The sequence below is a fragment of the Mobula hypostoma genome, chromosome 1 (genome assembly GCF_963921235.1).
Source record: "Mobula hypostoma chromosome 1, sMobHyp1.1, whole genome shotgun sequence".
NCBI lineage: Eukaryota > Metazoa > Chordata > Chondrichthyes > Myliobatiformes > Myliobatidae > Mobula > Mobula hypostoma.
In genome coordinates this window covers 108,202,667-108,218,097 of record NC_086097.1, presented here as the reverse complement: position 1 = coordinate 108,218,097, position 15,431 = coordinate 108,202,667, and the positions used below count along the sequence as shown (strand labels likewise).

General features: G+C 40.8%; 1 protein-coding gene across 2 annotated transcripts in view; it reads right to left on the bottom strand.

The window, feature by feature from the left end:
• Window positions 1–15,431, bottom strand: part of LOC134349800 (oxidation resistance protein 1-like) — a 568,100-nt gene that overhangs the window by 417,248 nt on the left and 135,421 nt on the right. For both annotated transcript variants that reach the window (XM_063054685.1, XM_063054693.1), the window contains exon 3: window positions 13,258–13,457. In XM_063054685.1, the coding sequence (XP_062910755.1) occupies window positions 13,258–13,457 (200 nt within the window). The remainder of the gene's footprint in view (window positions 1–13,257; window positions 13,458–15,431) is intronic.

Sequence of the window (15,431 nt, the reverse complement as noted above, 5' to 3'; positions counted from 1 at the left end):
GAAATATAGCTCAGCAGAGTCAATGTGGCAAATCTTTGACAAGGAAACATTTTACAAACAAGCAGGGTAGGGTATATAAAGTGAATGTACTGAACACCACAGAGGTTTGGCTAACAAACATAAAGCAGAGTTGGGATAATTGTATTTATTCAGGTTGCAGGTTGTAACTTGTAGCGTGCCAAAGAAATCATATGTTGGACCTCAACAATTTACAAACCCTTTTAATGAATAAGATGAATCTGCCAAGCGTATTGTAACCAAAGTTCCTGGCAATAAACTTGCAATGTTTACCTTTCATAAGATGCATTTATAACTTGTCAGTGGTCCTTTGACATCACTTCCTAAATCAGTGACCTCTACCAATGAATAGAACAAAGAAGGCAGACCTCAAAACACCACTGGCTACAATTTCTCATCCAATTCTGGAAATAAATTGGCCGGGTAAAAATTCCTCACCAACTGCAACGATTTGAAAAAAACGCGGCTCCTGAATATCTTGTCCAGAATCATTAGTGATGGATAATAGTGATGGATATTCTTGCCAGGGTCACTCTTATCTTGTGTCCAGACATTCAGGAAACATTAAGAATTTGTCTAATACTATGAATTTATCTAATTCCACACAGTTGGCTTATTCAGAAGGTCAGAAGGCATGGGATCCAGGGAAGTTTGGCCTGGGGGATTCAGAATTGGCTTGCCTGCAGAAGGCAGAGGGTCATGGTGCAGGGAGTACATTCAGATTGGAGGGTTGTGTCTAGTGGTATCTCACAAGGATCGGTTCTGAGACCTCTACTTTTCTTGACTTTTATTAACAACCTGGATGCGGGGGTAGAAGGGTGGGTTGGCAAGTTTGCAGACAACACAAAGGTTGGTGGTGTTGTAGATAGTGTAGGGGATTGTTGAAGATTGCAGAGAGACATTGATAGGATGCAGAAGTGGGCTGAGAAGTGGCAGATGAAGTTCAACCGGAGAAGTGTGAGGTGGTACACTTTGGAATTGACAAACTCCAAGGCAGAGTACAAAGTAAATGGCAGGATGCCTGGTAGTGTGGAGGAGCAGAGGGATCTGGGGGTACGTGTCCACAGATCCCTGAAAGTTGCCTAACAGGGTAGTTAAGAAAGCTTATGGGGTGTTAGCTTTCATAAGTCAAGGGATAGAGTTTAAGAGTCGCGAGGTAATGATGCAGCTCTATAAAACTCTGGTTAGGCCACACGTGGAGTACTGTGTCCAGTTCTGGTCGCCTCACTATAGGAAGGATGTGGAAGCATTGGAAAGGGTACAGAGGAGATTTACCAGGATGCTGCCTGGTTTAGATAGTATGGATTATGATCAGAGATTAAGGGAGCTAGGGCTTTACTCTTTGGAGAGAAGGAAGATAAGAGGAGACATGATAGAGGTGTACAAGATATTAAGAGGAATAGATAGAGCGGATAGCCAGCGCCTCTTCCCCAGGACACCACTGCTCAATACAAGAGGACATGGCTTTAAGGTAAGGGGTGGGAAGTTCAAGGGGGATATTAGAGGAAGGTTTTTTACTCAGAGAGTGGTTGGTGCGTGGAATGCACTGCCTGAGTCAGTGGTGGAGGCAGATACACTAGTGAAATTTAAGAGACTACTAGACAGGTATATGGAGGAATTTAAGGGGGGGGGGGAGTTATATGGGAGGCAGTGTTTGAGGGTCGGCACAACATTGTGGGCCGAAGGACCTGTACTGTGCTGTACTATCCTATGTTCTATATATGGAAAAAAGGAAATTACACTGCAAAAAATTATATATGTAATATCCTAGGAAAATGGCAGTGTTTTAAATCTCAATATACAGCGTATCTTGTATAACAAGGAAGGTACCACTGAACAGCACATGGAGCTGCTTGACATAGTTTTACATTTAGGATCTGATAACAAAAGGAAGGTAGGCTTTATGATGAATTAGCTAATGAGCTACAAAACTATTCATATCATTAAGGGTCATACATCCTCCTGGATGTCCTGGATACCATGGAGGCACTAGCCTCTGTAGCATCTAGGACATCTTCAAGGAGTGGTGCCTCGAAAAAGGCAGCGTCCATCATTAAGGGCCTACATCACCCAGGTCGCATCTTGTTCTCACACTACCATCAGGAAGAGGTACAGAAACCTGAAGGCACACACTCAATGATTCAGAAACAGCTTCTTCCCCTCTCCCATCTGATTTCTGATTGGACATTGAACCCATGAACACTACCTCACCACTTTCTGTAATTTCTATTTTCACACTACTTACTTAGTTAGAAACATAGAAAACCTACAGCACAATACAGGCACTTCAGCCCACCAAGTTGTGTCGAATGTGTCCCCACCTTAGAAATTACTAGGTTTACCCATAGCCCTCTATTTTTCTAAGCTCCATGTACCTATCCAAAAGTCTCTTAAAGGACCCTATCATATCCGCCTCCACCACCGTTGCCGGCAGCCCATTCCACGTACCCACCACTCTCTGAGTAAAAAACTTACCCCTGACATCTCCTCTGTACCTACTCCCCAGCACCTTAAACCTGTGTCCTCTTGTGGCAACCATTTCAGCCCTGGGAAAAAGTCTCTGATTATCCACATGATCAGTGCCTCAATAGTTTAACTATTTGATATTCATTATGTACTACCTGTAATTCACATTTTTCCAATTATTATGTATTGCATTACACTACTACTGTAAAGACAACAAATTTCATAACATATGCCATTAATATTAAACCTGATTCTGATTCTAAGCATTAATTCTGTTCCTCTTTCCACAGATGGTTCATGCGGTGCTCAGTATTTCCAACATATTGTGCATTTATTTTACAATCAGCATTGGCATTACTTTGCCTCAGTTTTACCATTTAAGCCAGAATGTTCTCACATTCAAAATCAATTTGCATTGACCTTGTAAAATTTGGAAACAGACTACATTTGGCTTTGGTGGTCTTGCACCTTGCCTATGATTATCACTTTGGGTCACAACTAAACAACAGTATCTTTGTTATGATAAAAATGTCCAGCACCCATGGAAGCACTTTTGAGTTTGGCTCTTGTATATTAGGCAATAAGCAAGTCTAGGGATTGCAATGCCATCCTGTGTCACCAATGAAGCTCCTGAATTTCTGCAAAGGTACCCAGTTCCCCTTTTCCAATAATCTAGAAACCAAGCTGTGGAGATGAATCAGGAAAAAGAGCAAGGATTGGGCCGATCAACCTCACTGGCACTAATGCACATCATCTCAGGGAGTTGCACAGAAATTCAAGATTGTTTAAGGTCATTTCCAGTACACTTGCATAAAGGAGAACAAAATAACTGTTACTCCAGATCAGACACAGCACAAAAAAAAACACAGGAAGATAAAAAGAACGCAACAATAAAAACAACACAATAACTATAAATACATGAGGTGGCTTATATAGATAGATTGATTGTATGTACATGAAGTGACACAACGTCCAGTAGTGTCTGTACGTAAGGTGACTCTAATGGGAAATGGTAAAGTAGTGGTGGTGGGGGTTCTGATGGGGTGAGTCACTGGGTAGCGATGTTGATCGGCTTTACTGCTTGAAGAAAGTAACTGCCTTTGAGCCTGGTGGTCCTCGTATCAATGTTGTGTAGCCTCCTCTCTGTTGGGATGGGATAAAGAGTCTATGAGCCTGGTGGGTGGGATCCTTCATGACATTGCTTGTGTTTTTCTAGCACATTTTCTGTATATACTGTGTATCCTTGATGGTGGGTAGGCTGATGCTGGTAATGCATTGAACAGGTTTGACTACCTATTGTGGAACCTTCCTGTCCATTGCAGCGTGGTCCCTAAACCATGCAGTGATGCAGCTTGTCAGCATGTGCTCTACTGTGCGTCTGTAGAAGGTCGTGAAAATTGATGTACTCCACAGTCCGGCTCTCTCCGGCCTCCTCAGAAAGCAGAGGCATTGGTGAGGTTTCTCGATTATGTAGGATGTGTTCTGGGACCATGAGAGGTTGTGTGTGATGTCTACTCCCAAGCGTTCAAAACTGCTTACAGTTTCCACTGCTGTAAAGAGGGGTGTGAGTGGTGCAAGTTCTCCTGAAGTCGATAACCATCTCATTTGTCTTGTTGACATTGAGGAAGAGGTTATTTATCTGGCATCAGGCCTCAATCTCTTCCACCTCCTCTATGCAGGCTGTCGCATCATTGTTAACGATGAGCACCACCACTGTCGTGTCATTAGTGAATTTGACAAGGTGATTACTCGGGAGTTTGGATGTGCAGTCATATGTAAGCAAAATATACAACAATAAGTTCAGCACACAGCCCAGTGGGGGGGGGGGGGAAAGAGACTGTGTTGAGGAGAAGCAGTTGTACATACTGACGATCTGAGGACTGTCCATTAGATGCAATTCAGTTATTTATTTATCACATATACAGTGAAATGTGTTGTTTCTGTCAACAGCCAGTACACCCAAGGATGCCTGGGGCAGCCTGCAAGTGTTGACACACATTCCAGCACTAATGCCCACACACTGACCTGGACTTCAGATACACTGAGCAGGGTGAGGTCTGCAGGTTAGGAAGTCCAACGCCCAATTGCAAAGTTCTGCACTTAGACTGAGGAGCAGGAGTTTATTCACCAGGTTCTGTGGAATAGTAGTGTTGAATGCTGATCTGAAATCCAAAAACATTTTGACACGTGTGTCCTTATTTTCTAGGTTTTTCAAGGCCAAGTGCACAACAGATGCCAAGGTATTTGTCATAGAGTGGTTCTGTCGGTGAGTGTCCAGTGCGACAGGAATGGAGTTTTTGATATGTGCCATTACCAGCCATTCAAATCACTTCATGATGATGATTGGCATCAGTGCCTCCAGGTGGGGGTCGTTTAGTTCCGAAAGTGCAGAGATGATGGTGGCTGATGGGGATAGCCACTTGGATGAGAGTTGAAGATTTCTCTGAAGACGTCAGTAGGCTGGTGGGCACATTCCCTGGTACTCAACCTGGGATGTTGTCTGGACCAACAGCCTTAAATGGGCTGACTTTTTGCAGAGTATTTCTCACGTCTGCTGCTATTACAGACAGTGGCTGCTCACCTGGAAGCGGGTGGGATAGCTTTCATGACTGGCACTGTGTGCATGCCTCGAAGCAGGCATAGAAGTTGCTAAGAGTGTCGGGGAGGTAAATACCGTACCTACTGATGCCAAATTTCCAATATTTCTCTCCTTAATATATTCTGTTTTTTTGTTGTTTCACACTCAAATGGACTTCACCCAGTATTCACTGGTGCATCAAGCAGCAATGCGCTTCAATGAAATTGTTAGAATTCCTATTAACACTGTAAAACATGAACTGCTTCCAGATGGTGTCAAAGTCAGTGCTTGTTTGAAACAGCTGTTGAATGGAATGGTTTCACTTATTTTTTTTTAATGTTAGCATTCCTATGATACCTATGCCTGAGGCCTGCTCCAGGCTTCGTGTCTGTGTGCTGGGCAACGCTTTCTCCGCTGTGCTTTGAACTGAGACTGAGGCTGAGGCCTGCTCCAGGCTTCGTGTCTGTGGGCTCAGCGATGCTTTCTCTGCTATGTGCTGGACTGAGGCTGAGGCTGCGGGCCTGCTCCGGGCTTTGTGTCTGTGGACTCACTTTCATTCTGAATGCTACTTGCTTACTTTTATTGTTTGCACATTTTTTTCCCTCTTTGCACATTGGGTGCTTGTCAGTCTTTTTCTTAATGGGTTCTTTTGGGTTTATTTGTTTTGTGGCTGCCTGTAAGCTTTTATATTGGATACATACTTTAATAAATATTCTTTGAACTTTAAACATTCTAGTTTTAAGTTCTGTTCAGATTTAACAATGGCACTATAGGAAGATTCAATTTAACTTCAGCATCTTAAAAAAGGTGAGAAAGAAGACAGAATATGAAAATGACACTGTAATTGTTTGACTCTGCTCTGCTGAGCGCAGAGGTTAAAGTGGAGGCTCCTCTCACCTGGCTGAAGTTCAGGGATGATTCAGGTTCAGATTCATTTATTCATCACATGTACAGGATATTGAAACAAATGTGTCCAAGGACGTGCTGGGGGCAGCCCTCAAGAGTTGTCACACATTCTGGTGCCAACATAGCATGCCCACAATTTTCAACACAACAACAACAACGACAGCAAAACATGCCCTTTCCCACCCTCCCACACACACCTCCATCCCCAGGACAAACCACCTCCAGCCTTCCAGCCAACAGCCGCAGACTCCTAAACTCAAAGGCGTCAGGCCTCTAACTTCTAATTTCTGGCTTGGATGCACAGACCTAACCTTTGTCCCTTTGCCTCTAGACTTGCCGACATAAGTCTTTGACCTTTCAGGCTTTCTACCTATGGACTTCCTGAGCTCTGGACTTTGACCTTTGACTTTACCCTCTGGACTTCACTGACCTCCGTGTATCGACCACAGGACTCACTGATCACGAGTTTGGCGGGATGAGTTTTAGCTTTTCACCCTTTGCATTGCATCCCACACCAAAAGCACAGATTCATGAAATATTTAGGAGAGTTTTTGATTTTTCTTCTATGAGATGTCACTGGTGCTGGAGTTAAACATCACAAGCTTATCACTGAACAAACAGCAAGCAACTCTGCTACAGTTTTTGTCTATATTTATCATGGTATAAATGTCTTACCAGGTGGAAGGATGCCATAAAATCATAGCACAATAGAACACAGATAGAGATCCTTTTGCCAACGAGCCCATGCCAACAATGCTTCGTAACCATGAGATTCTTAACTAGGTCTCCTCAGATTCCATAAGACCTAAACTTCCAGACAGCCTACTATATGGGACCTTGTCAAAGACCTTGCTGAAGTCCAAATAGACAACATTCAATGCCCTACCCTCATCTACCATGTTGGTTGCCTCTTCAAAAAACTCCATAATATTCATTAACCATGACCTCCCTTGCACAAAGGCATGGTGACTGCTCCTAATCAATCTTTGCCTATCCAAATGCAGATATATCCTGTCCTTTAGAACTTCCTCCAGTATCTTATCCACCACAGGTATCAGGGTGACTAGTCTATGGTTCCCTGGCAGGTCCTTGTCACCCTTCTTAAACAATGGAATGACACTTTCCGCCTTCCAGTCTTTGGAAGCTTCACCAGTGGCCAATAATTAAGCAAGTACCTACACAAAGGCTTCACAGCGCCTGTGCACAATGTTCCACAACCTCCCACAATGTCCAAGGACATACTCGGTCAGGCCCTGGGGATTTATCTGCCTCAATGCACTGTAAGGATGCAAATACATCACCCCTGGCAATATGAATTTTCTCCAAAACACCATTAAGGACCCCCATTACCCAGGTCAATCTTTGTTCTCATTGCTACTATCAGAAAGGAGAGGCAGGAGCCTGAAGGCACACACTCAATGATTTAGCTTCTTCCCCTCTGCCAACCAATTTCTGAATGGACATTGAATCTATGAACACTACCTCACTACTTTTATGAATGGAAAGATTATATTATATATAAGATCTTTACTATCTATATATATATTCACACACATAATTATGTATTGAATTGTACTGCTGCCACAATGACAACAAATGTCACAACATATGCCTGTGATAATACACCTAATTCTGATTCTGATTAATCATCAAGAATTTACTTTTTCCTGTCCTCTTAAACCCAATCAGTGCTTCCTTATTTCTTTTAGCAAGAGCCTCAATACCTCTTATTGGCCAGGGTTCCTTAAACTTGCCAAGTCTACCCTTCACTCTCATAGTGACATGATTTTGCTAGAGCCTTGATGGGGTGTGGCAATGGAGCTTGTATTGGGTCTGATAGAAAGCATCATGGAATGAACAGCTGGGTGCTGAGATTGAAACATCAATGAGATACAGGTGGCATGGACAGTAAAGATCCAAAAATTTTGGAAGCAATTACACTTTAATAAAGTTAATGCCTGCCATAATGTTGAAAACCTAGCTTATTGTAATATGTTCATCTCGTCTGCTTACATCCTACAACAATTCAGTCACATAATCTTTCCATTCATAAAATTAACATGCACCTTCACAAAAGAGTCTGATCTACTGTGAACAAATATAGATACTGTATCAGCTTCAGTCCAAGTAGATGCTGTCAGGGATCCTACTGGAAATGGCAGAGTTCAGCAGTTTAACTTCAGGATTGATCTTAAGTGGGAAGCTAAATCATTAAAATATTTAGGAATAACCCTGCCGAAGGATCTTTCAACACTGTCACAGGTAAATTATGGGCCATTAATCTCAGAGATAAAAGCAGATATGCATAGATGGAATCTTATCCCCTTTTTAAGTTTAAATTCAAGGATAAATACTATAAAAATGGATATTCTTCCTCGGTTATTATATCTTTTCCATACTTTACCAGTGGAGGTGGATGATAATCAATTCAGGGAATGGGACAAATGGATTTCCCGCTTCATTTGACAAGGAAGGAAACCTAGAATTCGATATAACACCTTACAGTTAGGGAAGGAAAGAGGAGGTATGGTTCTTCCTTGCCTGAGAAATTATTTTTATGCCTCACAGATAACCCCTCTGTTATATTGGTGTAATAGGGAATATAAGGCTAGATGGAAGGAAATAGAATTTGGATTAGTTGACAGTTTTCCTCTTCAGGCCTCAATAGCTGACAAAGGATTGATGGCCCAGTTGGAAAAATTTAATAATGCTTGGATAAATCTTACATTAAAAGTATGGCAGAAGGTGGTTAATTCATGTGGAATTAATAACATGCTAAAACTCTTTAGATGGTGTGCATATGATACCGAATTCCTTCCCAACAGAGGAGATAAAAGATTTGAGCTATGGATAAAGAAAGGTCTTACAACCTACCTCTCATTTATAGATAAAAGAGTATTACAAAGTTTCCAAATCCTGCAGGACAAACATGGCCTAGAACATAATGACTTTTTTAGGTACCTTCAAATACGAAACTATGTTAACCAGAGTTGTAGATATACAGACCTATCAACAGTAGAATTAGAATTTTTCAAGATTCTGAATTCGGCTTGCAGTTCAATACCTAGTAAATCAGTTTCTCGCCTATATAATGCACTCTCCCATGCTAAAAATGTAAATACACTGTATATTAAAAAGAAGTGGGAGAAAGAAGCGGGGTTGGTACTTTCAGAGGAGGCTTGGGGGAAAATCTGCAGCTTTCAATGGTTCTCGACTAATTCTTTGACTTGGAGAAAACATTGTTGGAAAAACCCCATATCAGGAAAAATATAAAGATACAAATGTGATGTGTTGGAGAAGGTGCGGCTCCAAGGAGGCAAATCATTTTCATATTTTCTGGGATTGCCCTAAATTAAGTCTATTTTGGGAAGGTATTCATAGAACATTAGTTAAGGTACTTAGGTCCCAGATACCTCTGAACTTTGAGACGCTCTATTTGGGGCATGTATTGTTCCTTGAACAGAAGGAAGATATAAAGTTGCTGCAGGCCCTCTTAGCGGCAAGTAAGAAATCAATCACTAGAAAATGGCTAAATCCAATACCACCTACATTAGAAGATTGGTACGAAATTATCTTGGAAATATTTAAAATGGAAAAGTTGAACTACTCCCTGAGAACTCAAAAAGAAACATTTTATCAAATCTGGAATAAATGGATTGAATATATAACCCCAATGCGAGCAGACTTTAGATGACTCTCCTAATGATTTATATTGCTCTTCTCATCAACACAGTAATATTGCTAACGTAAGCACCCCTAGTCTAAATGTTTGTTGTTTTTTTTTGGAAAATAGAGAATTAACACAAGTAAAGGGAAAGATTTGGGAAAGGGATAAAAAAAAATGAAAAAATTAAGTAAATAAGTACATAGGGATTGGATAATTATGTCTGCGGGCAGGAACAAGCACGAACAAATTGGGATATAAACACCTACAATGGTTGGTATATAGGCTTGTATGCAACATTTTGGACCAGTGGAAATGGTCCAGAAGGGTTGTATGGAAACTATTATTACCATTTTTCTTAACAACTAATTTCATTACTTAGCCTAATAGGTTAGATTTACCACAGTACATAATTATCTATTTAAATGTTTATTTTCCTTTTATATCATCTCAATGTGTACTTAAGAATGTATAAATAATTGTAGTTTTATACATATAAAAAAATGGAAAAGGTTATATGTGTGAAAAAAGTACATGATAATTGTGAACTCCTTATCCAAATAAAAATAAAATTAAAAAAAAAGGATTGCCAAGCAAAGATCTGTCAGATTAGAAAGTCAAAACTGTTATTCCATTCCTTTGATGGACCTTAGCAATTTCTTGGGCTTTGTGCCAGGCAAAACCAGGCACACAATCTAAGACCAATTGATTTCTATAAGGACTGTAGATTCTGAACCAGCAAGGGGAAAGCAACATTGGCCCTGTGCAAGGGATACAGGTAATATAGGTACAATAGACTGAGGGTAATAATTCAGGGCATTTCATTCATCATTACAGGCCACCCTGAATCAACAGATGACAAATTACTGCATGTGCAGCCAAACTGTCCACAATATTTCTTAAGACAAGATGTTATTTCACTGCCAGAGAGGTGTATTTTTATATTATTCTGGAGGCCTGAGCAGACTACCCAATCTTACTTTACTTAAAAACTAATTGAAGAATTTGTACATGATACATGAATTGGAGTTTACAGAAACTCAGATATAATAACCCAATTTTGTTTCTCAATTGAATCACTGAATAGACAATTTGCTATAAACTGATAACACTGATAATGATAAATGTAGGTTTAGCAGTAAATATACCATATCCACCCAAGAATAACATCAATTGTAAAACCACAAACAAGAGGAAATCTGCAGATGCTGGAATTTCAATCAACACACATCAAAGTTGCTGGTGAATGCAGCAGGCCAGTCAGCATCTCTAGGAAGAGGTACAGTCGACGTTTCGGGCTGAGACCCTTCATCAGGACTAACTGAAAGAAAAGCTAGTAAGAGATTTGAAAGTGGGAGGGGGAGGGGGAGATCCGAAATGAAAGGAGAAGACAGGAGGGGGAGGGATGGATCTAAGAGCTGGACAGTTGATTGGCAAAAGGGATATGAGAGGATCATGGGACAGGAGGCCTAGGGAGAAAGAAAAGGGGGAGAGGGAAGTCCAGAGGATGGGCAAGGGGTATAGTGAGAGGGACAGAGGGAGAAAACGGAGAGAGAGAAAAAGAATGTATGTATACAAATAAATAAATAGCGGATGGGGTACGAGGGGGAGGTAGGGCATTAGCGGAAGTTAGAGAAGTCAATGTTCATGCCATCAGGTTGGAGGCTACCCAGACAGAATATAAGGTGTTGTTTCTCCAACCTGAGTGTGGCTTCGTCTTTACAGTAGAGGAGGCCATGGACAGATATATCAAAATGGGAATGGGATGTGGAATTAAAATGTGTAGCCACTGGGAGATCCTGCTTTCTCTGGCGGACAGAACATAGGTGTTCAGCGAAATAATCTCCCAGTCTGCGTCGGGTCTCGCCAATCTATAGAAGGCCGCATCGGGAGCACCGGACGCAGTATGTCACCCCAGCCAACTCACAATGTGTGGCCACTGGGATCTCCTTTTGCCAATCAACTGTCCAGCTCTTGGCTCCATCCCTCACCCTCCTGTCTTCTCCTATCATTTCGGATCTCCCCCTCCCCCTCTCAAATCTCTTACCAGCTCTTCTTTTAGTTAGTCCTGACGAAGGGTCTTGGCCCGAAACTCCAACTGTACCTCTTCCTAGAGATGCTGCCTGGCCTGCTGCGTTCACCAGCAACTTTTATGTGTGTTGCTACAAAATTATGAGACTTATCATAAAAAATGGTAACCAACAAGCAAGCCAGTGAATCATCTTCTACACCCTATCCTTGTTATATGCATCTTCAGACTATGCGGATTCACAGTTATGCGAGGAACTTATTTCTACCAATGTCTCATTATATGCGTCCAAAATTCACAGTTATGCGAGCAGCACCGCTTTCCCGCCAATACAAGTCAGGTGCGCGTGCCTCACAATTTCACTCCCGCCACTCTCACTGGTTTTCACATGGTGTGGATGCGCGATCTTAAACTTTTGTTGGCTTTACCTATGGTGCAGTGATTTTGTGCTTGAAATATTTAACAATGCCTCCTAAGCATCTGATGTCACGTCTTGGGCCGTCAGCCGAGCGGCAGAGAATGGCTTTAACACTTGAAAAAAAGTTGGAAATTCTGAACAGTGTGGCATCAGCTGAAGGTAACACAGCTCTGGGACGCTACTGCTGGGAACAGAATCTTGCCTTTAAAGTTCTTTTGTTGCTTGATAATGTGCCAGCCCATCCTAAACATTTGGACAGCATTCATCCTAACATAACAGTGCGTTTCCTGCCACCTAACACAACATTGCTGATTCAACCACTTGACCGTTGTGATCCACGTTAAAGGGGTATGTATATTTTTTTACGGCGAACTATCTCTCAGATGCTGCAAGCAACCGACGATTTTGCAAATCCCGGGAGTTTACCAACGGTGAGGGAATGGTGGAAGTTGGAACACTTGGCACAAATGGCAACGGACATGGACCCAAGTTTAGAACGGAGTCAGCATTTCAGTTGTTCCCTGCCGTCAACCCTTCTTCTCTACAAGCAAATTTATGCTGAAAAACAAAATGCTGTCAAGCAAACAACCTTCACCACTTTATTCAAATCACTGTAATCTTCTGCTGGCAGTTCTAAGGGTTCTGTGAGTCTTCCTTCACCCCTTGCTGTGCTTGATATGATCCTGACAACCACAACCATCCACCTTATCCATGTAAAGCTGCCCGACACCACAATAACCACTCATCTCCCAGAGCCAACACACCTGCCACTGTTGGTGAGTACAGTACACCAGAGGATGTTAACTGTCTATGATTTATTACATTGAATATTACCTTAAATTGATTAAATATAATACAAATGTTGTCTTGTAGTATTGCTTTTGTGTCGTATTGGTATGAAAATGTGAATAAATTACAGATAAAACATATTTAGGAAGCCCCCTGGAATGCATTCCTATTTTCTCCATTTAAATAATTATTCACATTATGTGTCAACTTCGAGGCATGTATCACTCACATATAATGAGGATAAGGTGTAATTAAACCACAAAAAAACTTGAATATATGTATACCTCTAATATCATTTAACATCTACATTCCATATTTCATAGGTATTGCCAAGAGGAATATTTATGTTTTGCTACATCTGCACTTGGACAAAACATGACAATACCTACCTATTGTATAATATCTGTGGAGCTCGCTTCGTTTAGTATTACGTTTCTGTGTGTTGGCACCATTGTTCTGCATCTCTTCTGACCTGGTTGTCTTGAGGACAGCTGGTACCACATCACTTTGTGGTGATGGATCAGGAACTGCCATTGGACTGCCATATCCAGCAGCAGTCATGTCCACTGACTGGGACTTTTTCTTTAATCTGTGAAAGGATAAGGAAAGATATTGCTGCAAAGATTCAAAAGATTCAATGTACATCTATTATCAAAGTACGGTGGTATGCAAAAGTTTAGGCACCCCGCTCAAAATTTCTGTGACTGTGAATAGCTAAGCGAGTAAAAGATGACCTGATTTCCAAAAGACATAAAGTTAAAGATGACACATTTATTTAGTATTTTGAGCTACTGTACGTATGCATACAGTACACAACCCTGAGATTCATCTTCCCACAAATAGCCACGAAACAAAGAAAACTATTGAATCTATTCAAAGAGAAACATCAAACCCTCAATACGCAAAAAAAAATGAGCAAATCACGCAAATGACAAAAAAAATGAGTGAAAAGAAACAATGTAAAATATCAAACCTCAAAGTCAGTGAAAGTTCAGGAATGTTCAGTTTCAGCTCAGTTCAGTGAATAGTATAATTTCTAAATATGTACTAAATATATGTGAAATCAATAAGTTATAACTTACAAAAAAATTAATGTCATAATTGTCCAATTAAATGACTTTATGACTGTTTATTAGTTTTGTGAATATTTTTACCTTCACACTAATTGTTTGATCTGATCAGATTGTTATCACTTCATCCCCTTTAGCCCTGCTTGCAGGTTTACACACAGCTGATGGTTCAGTGTTGAACACAATCATTCTTTCTTCAGAAATTGAACTCTGGAAGGCTTACTCTCTGAATTTATTACTTTTTAGTATGGCATTTGGAACTCATATTTATTTGCAATTTATTGAGGGCAGTTTTTGCTTTAAGGCAATAATGCTCACCATCAGTGAAAGATGAATACCTGGGAACATAAAGGTAAATCTCATATAACATTTTAAATGGAAGAACCAAAAGCAGGATATTCCAAATGGTAATTCAAGCATTAATTGCCATCCAGAAAGGTCACAGCTGGTATCATCATTGCTGTACTTTTCTATGACTCTACCAGCAAAGTTGAGTTAAAGCACAGAAATAGGGCTTTCGGCCCATCTAGTCTGTGCCAAACCATTTGAACTGCTTACTCCATTGACCCGTACAGGGACCATGGCTCTCCACACTCCTACCATCCATGTATCTATCCAATTTTCTCTTAAACATTGAAATCGAGCTTGCATGCACTGCTTGCACTGGCTTATCATTCCATACTCTCACGACCCTCAGAGTGAAGAAGTTTCCCCATATGTATCCCTTAAAATTCTCACCTTTCACCCTTAACACATGACCTCTAGTTGTAGTCCCACACAACTTCAGTTGCAGAAAAAGCCTGCTTACATTTAATCCCTCCTTACCCCTCATAATTTTGCATACCTCTAACAAATCTCCTCTCAGTCTTTTACGTTCCAAGGAATAAAGTCCTAACCTATTCAGTCTTTCCATATAACTCTAGTCCTCCAGACCTGGAAACATCCCTGTAAATTTTCTCGACATTCTTTAAAACTTGATTACATCTTTCCTGTAGGCTGGTGACCAAAACTGCACAGAGTACTCCAAATTAGGCCTCACCAGTGTCTTGTATAACTTCAATAAAACATCCCATCTCCTGTACTCAGTACTTTGATTTATGAAGGCTAATGTGCCAAAAGCTTTCTTTATGACCCGATAAAGCTGCCCTTATGACATTGGAACAACCAATTCACCAACATGTATTCCACCACTGCCACTCTCAGTTGCTCTACGCAGATGATATCTATGCATAAAATGGGGTCAGTTTTCTGAGAATGTCTTTGCTGTGGAGAATGTCTGTGCCTTAAATCAAATTGTTTCCATAACGTTCTCATCTTTTGTAAGAACTTTAGAATCCATTATACAGGAGGTAATAGCAGGTCATTTTCAAATTCATAAGACAAACAGAATCAACATGGTTTTATGAAATGGAAATAAGATTTGACAAATCTGCCACACTAAGATAGGGCATACTGATGAATCAATAGATTTAGTATGTAATAGTAGATTTCCA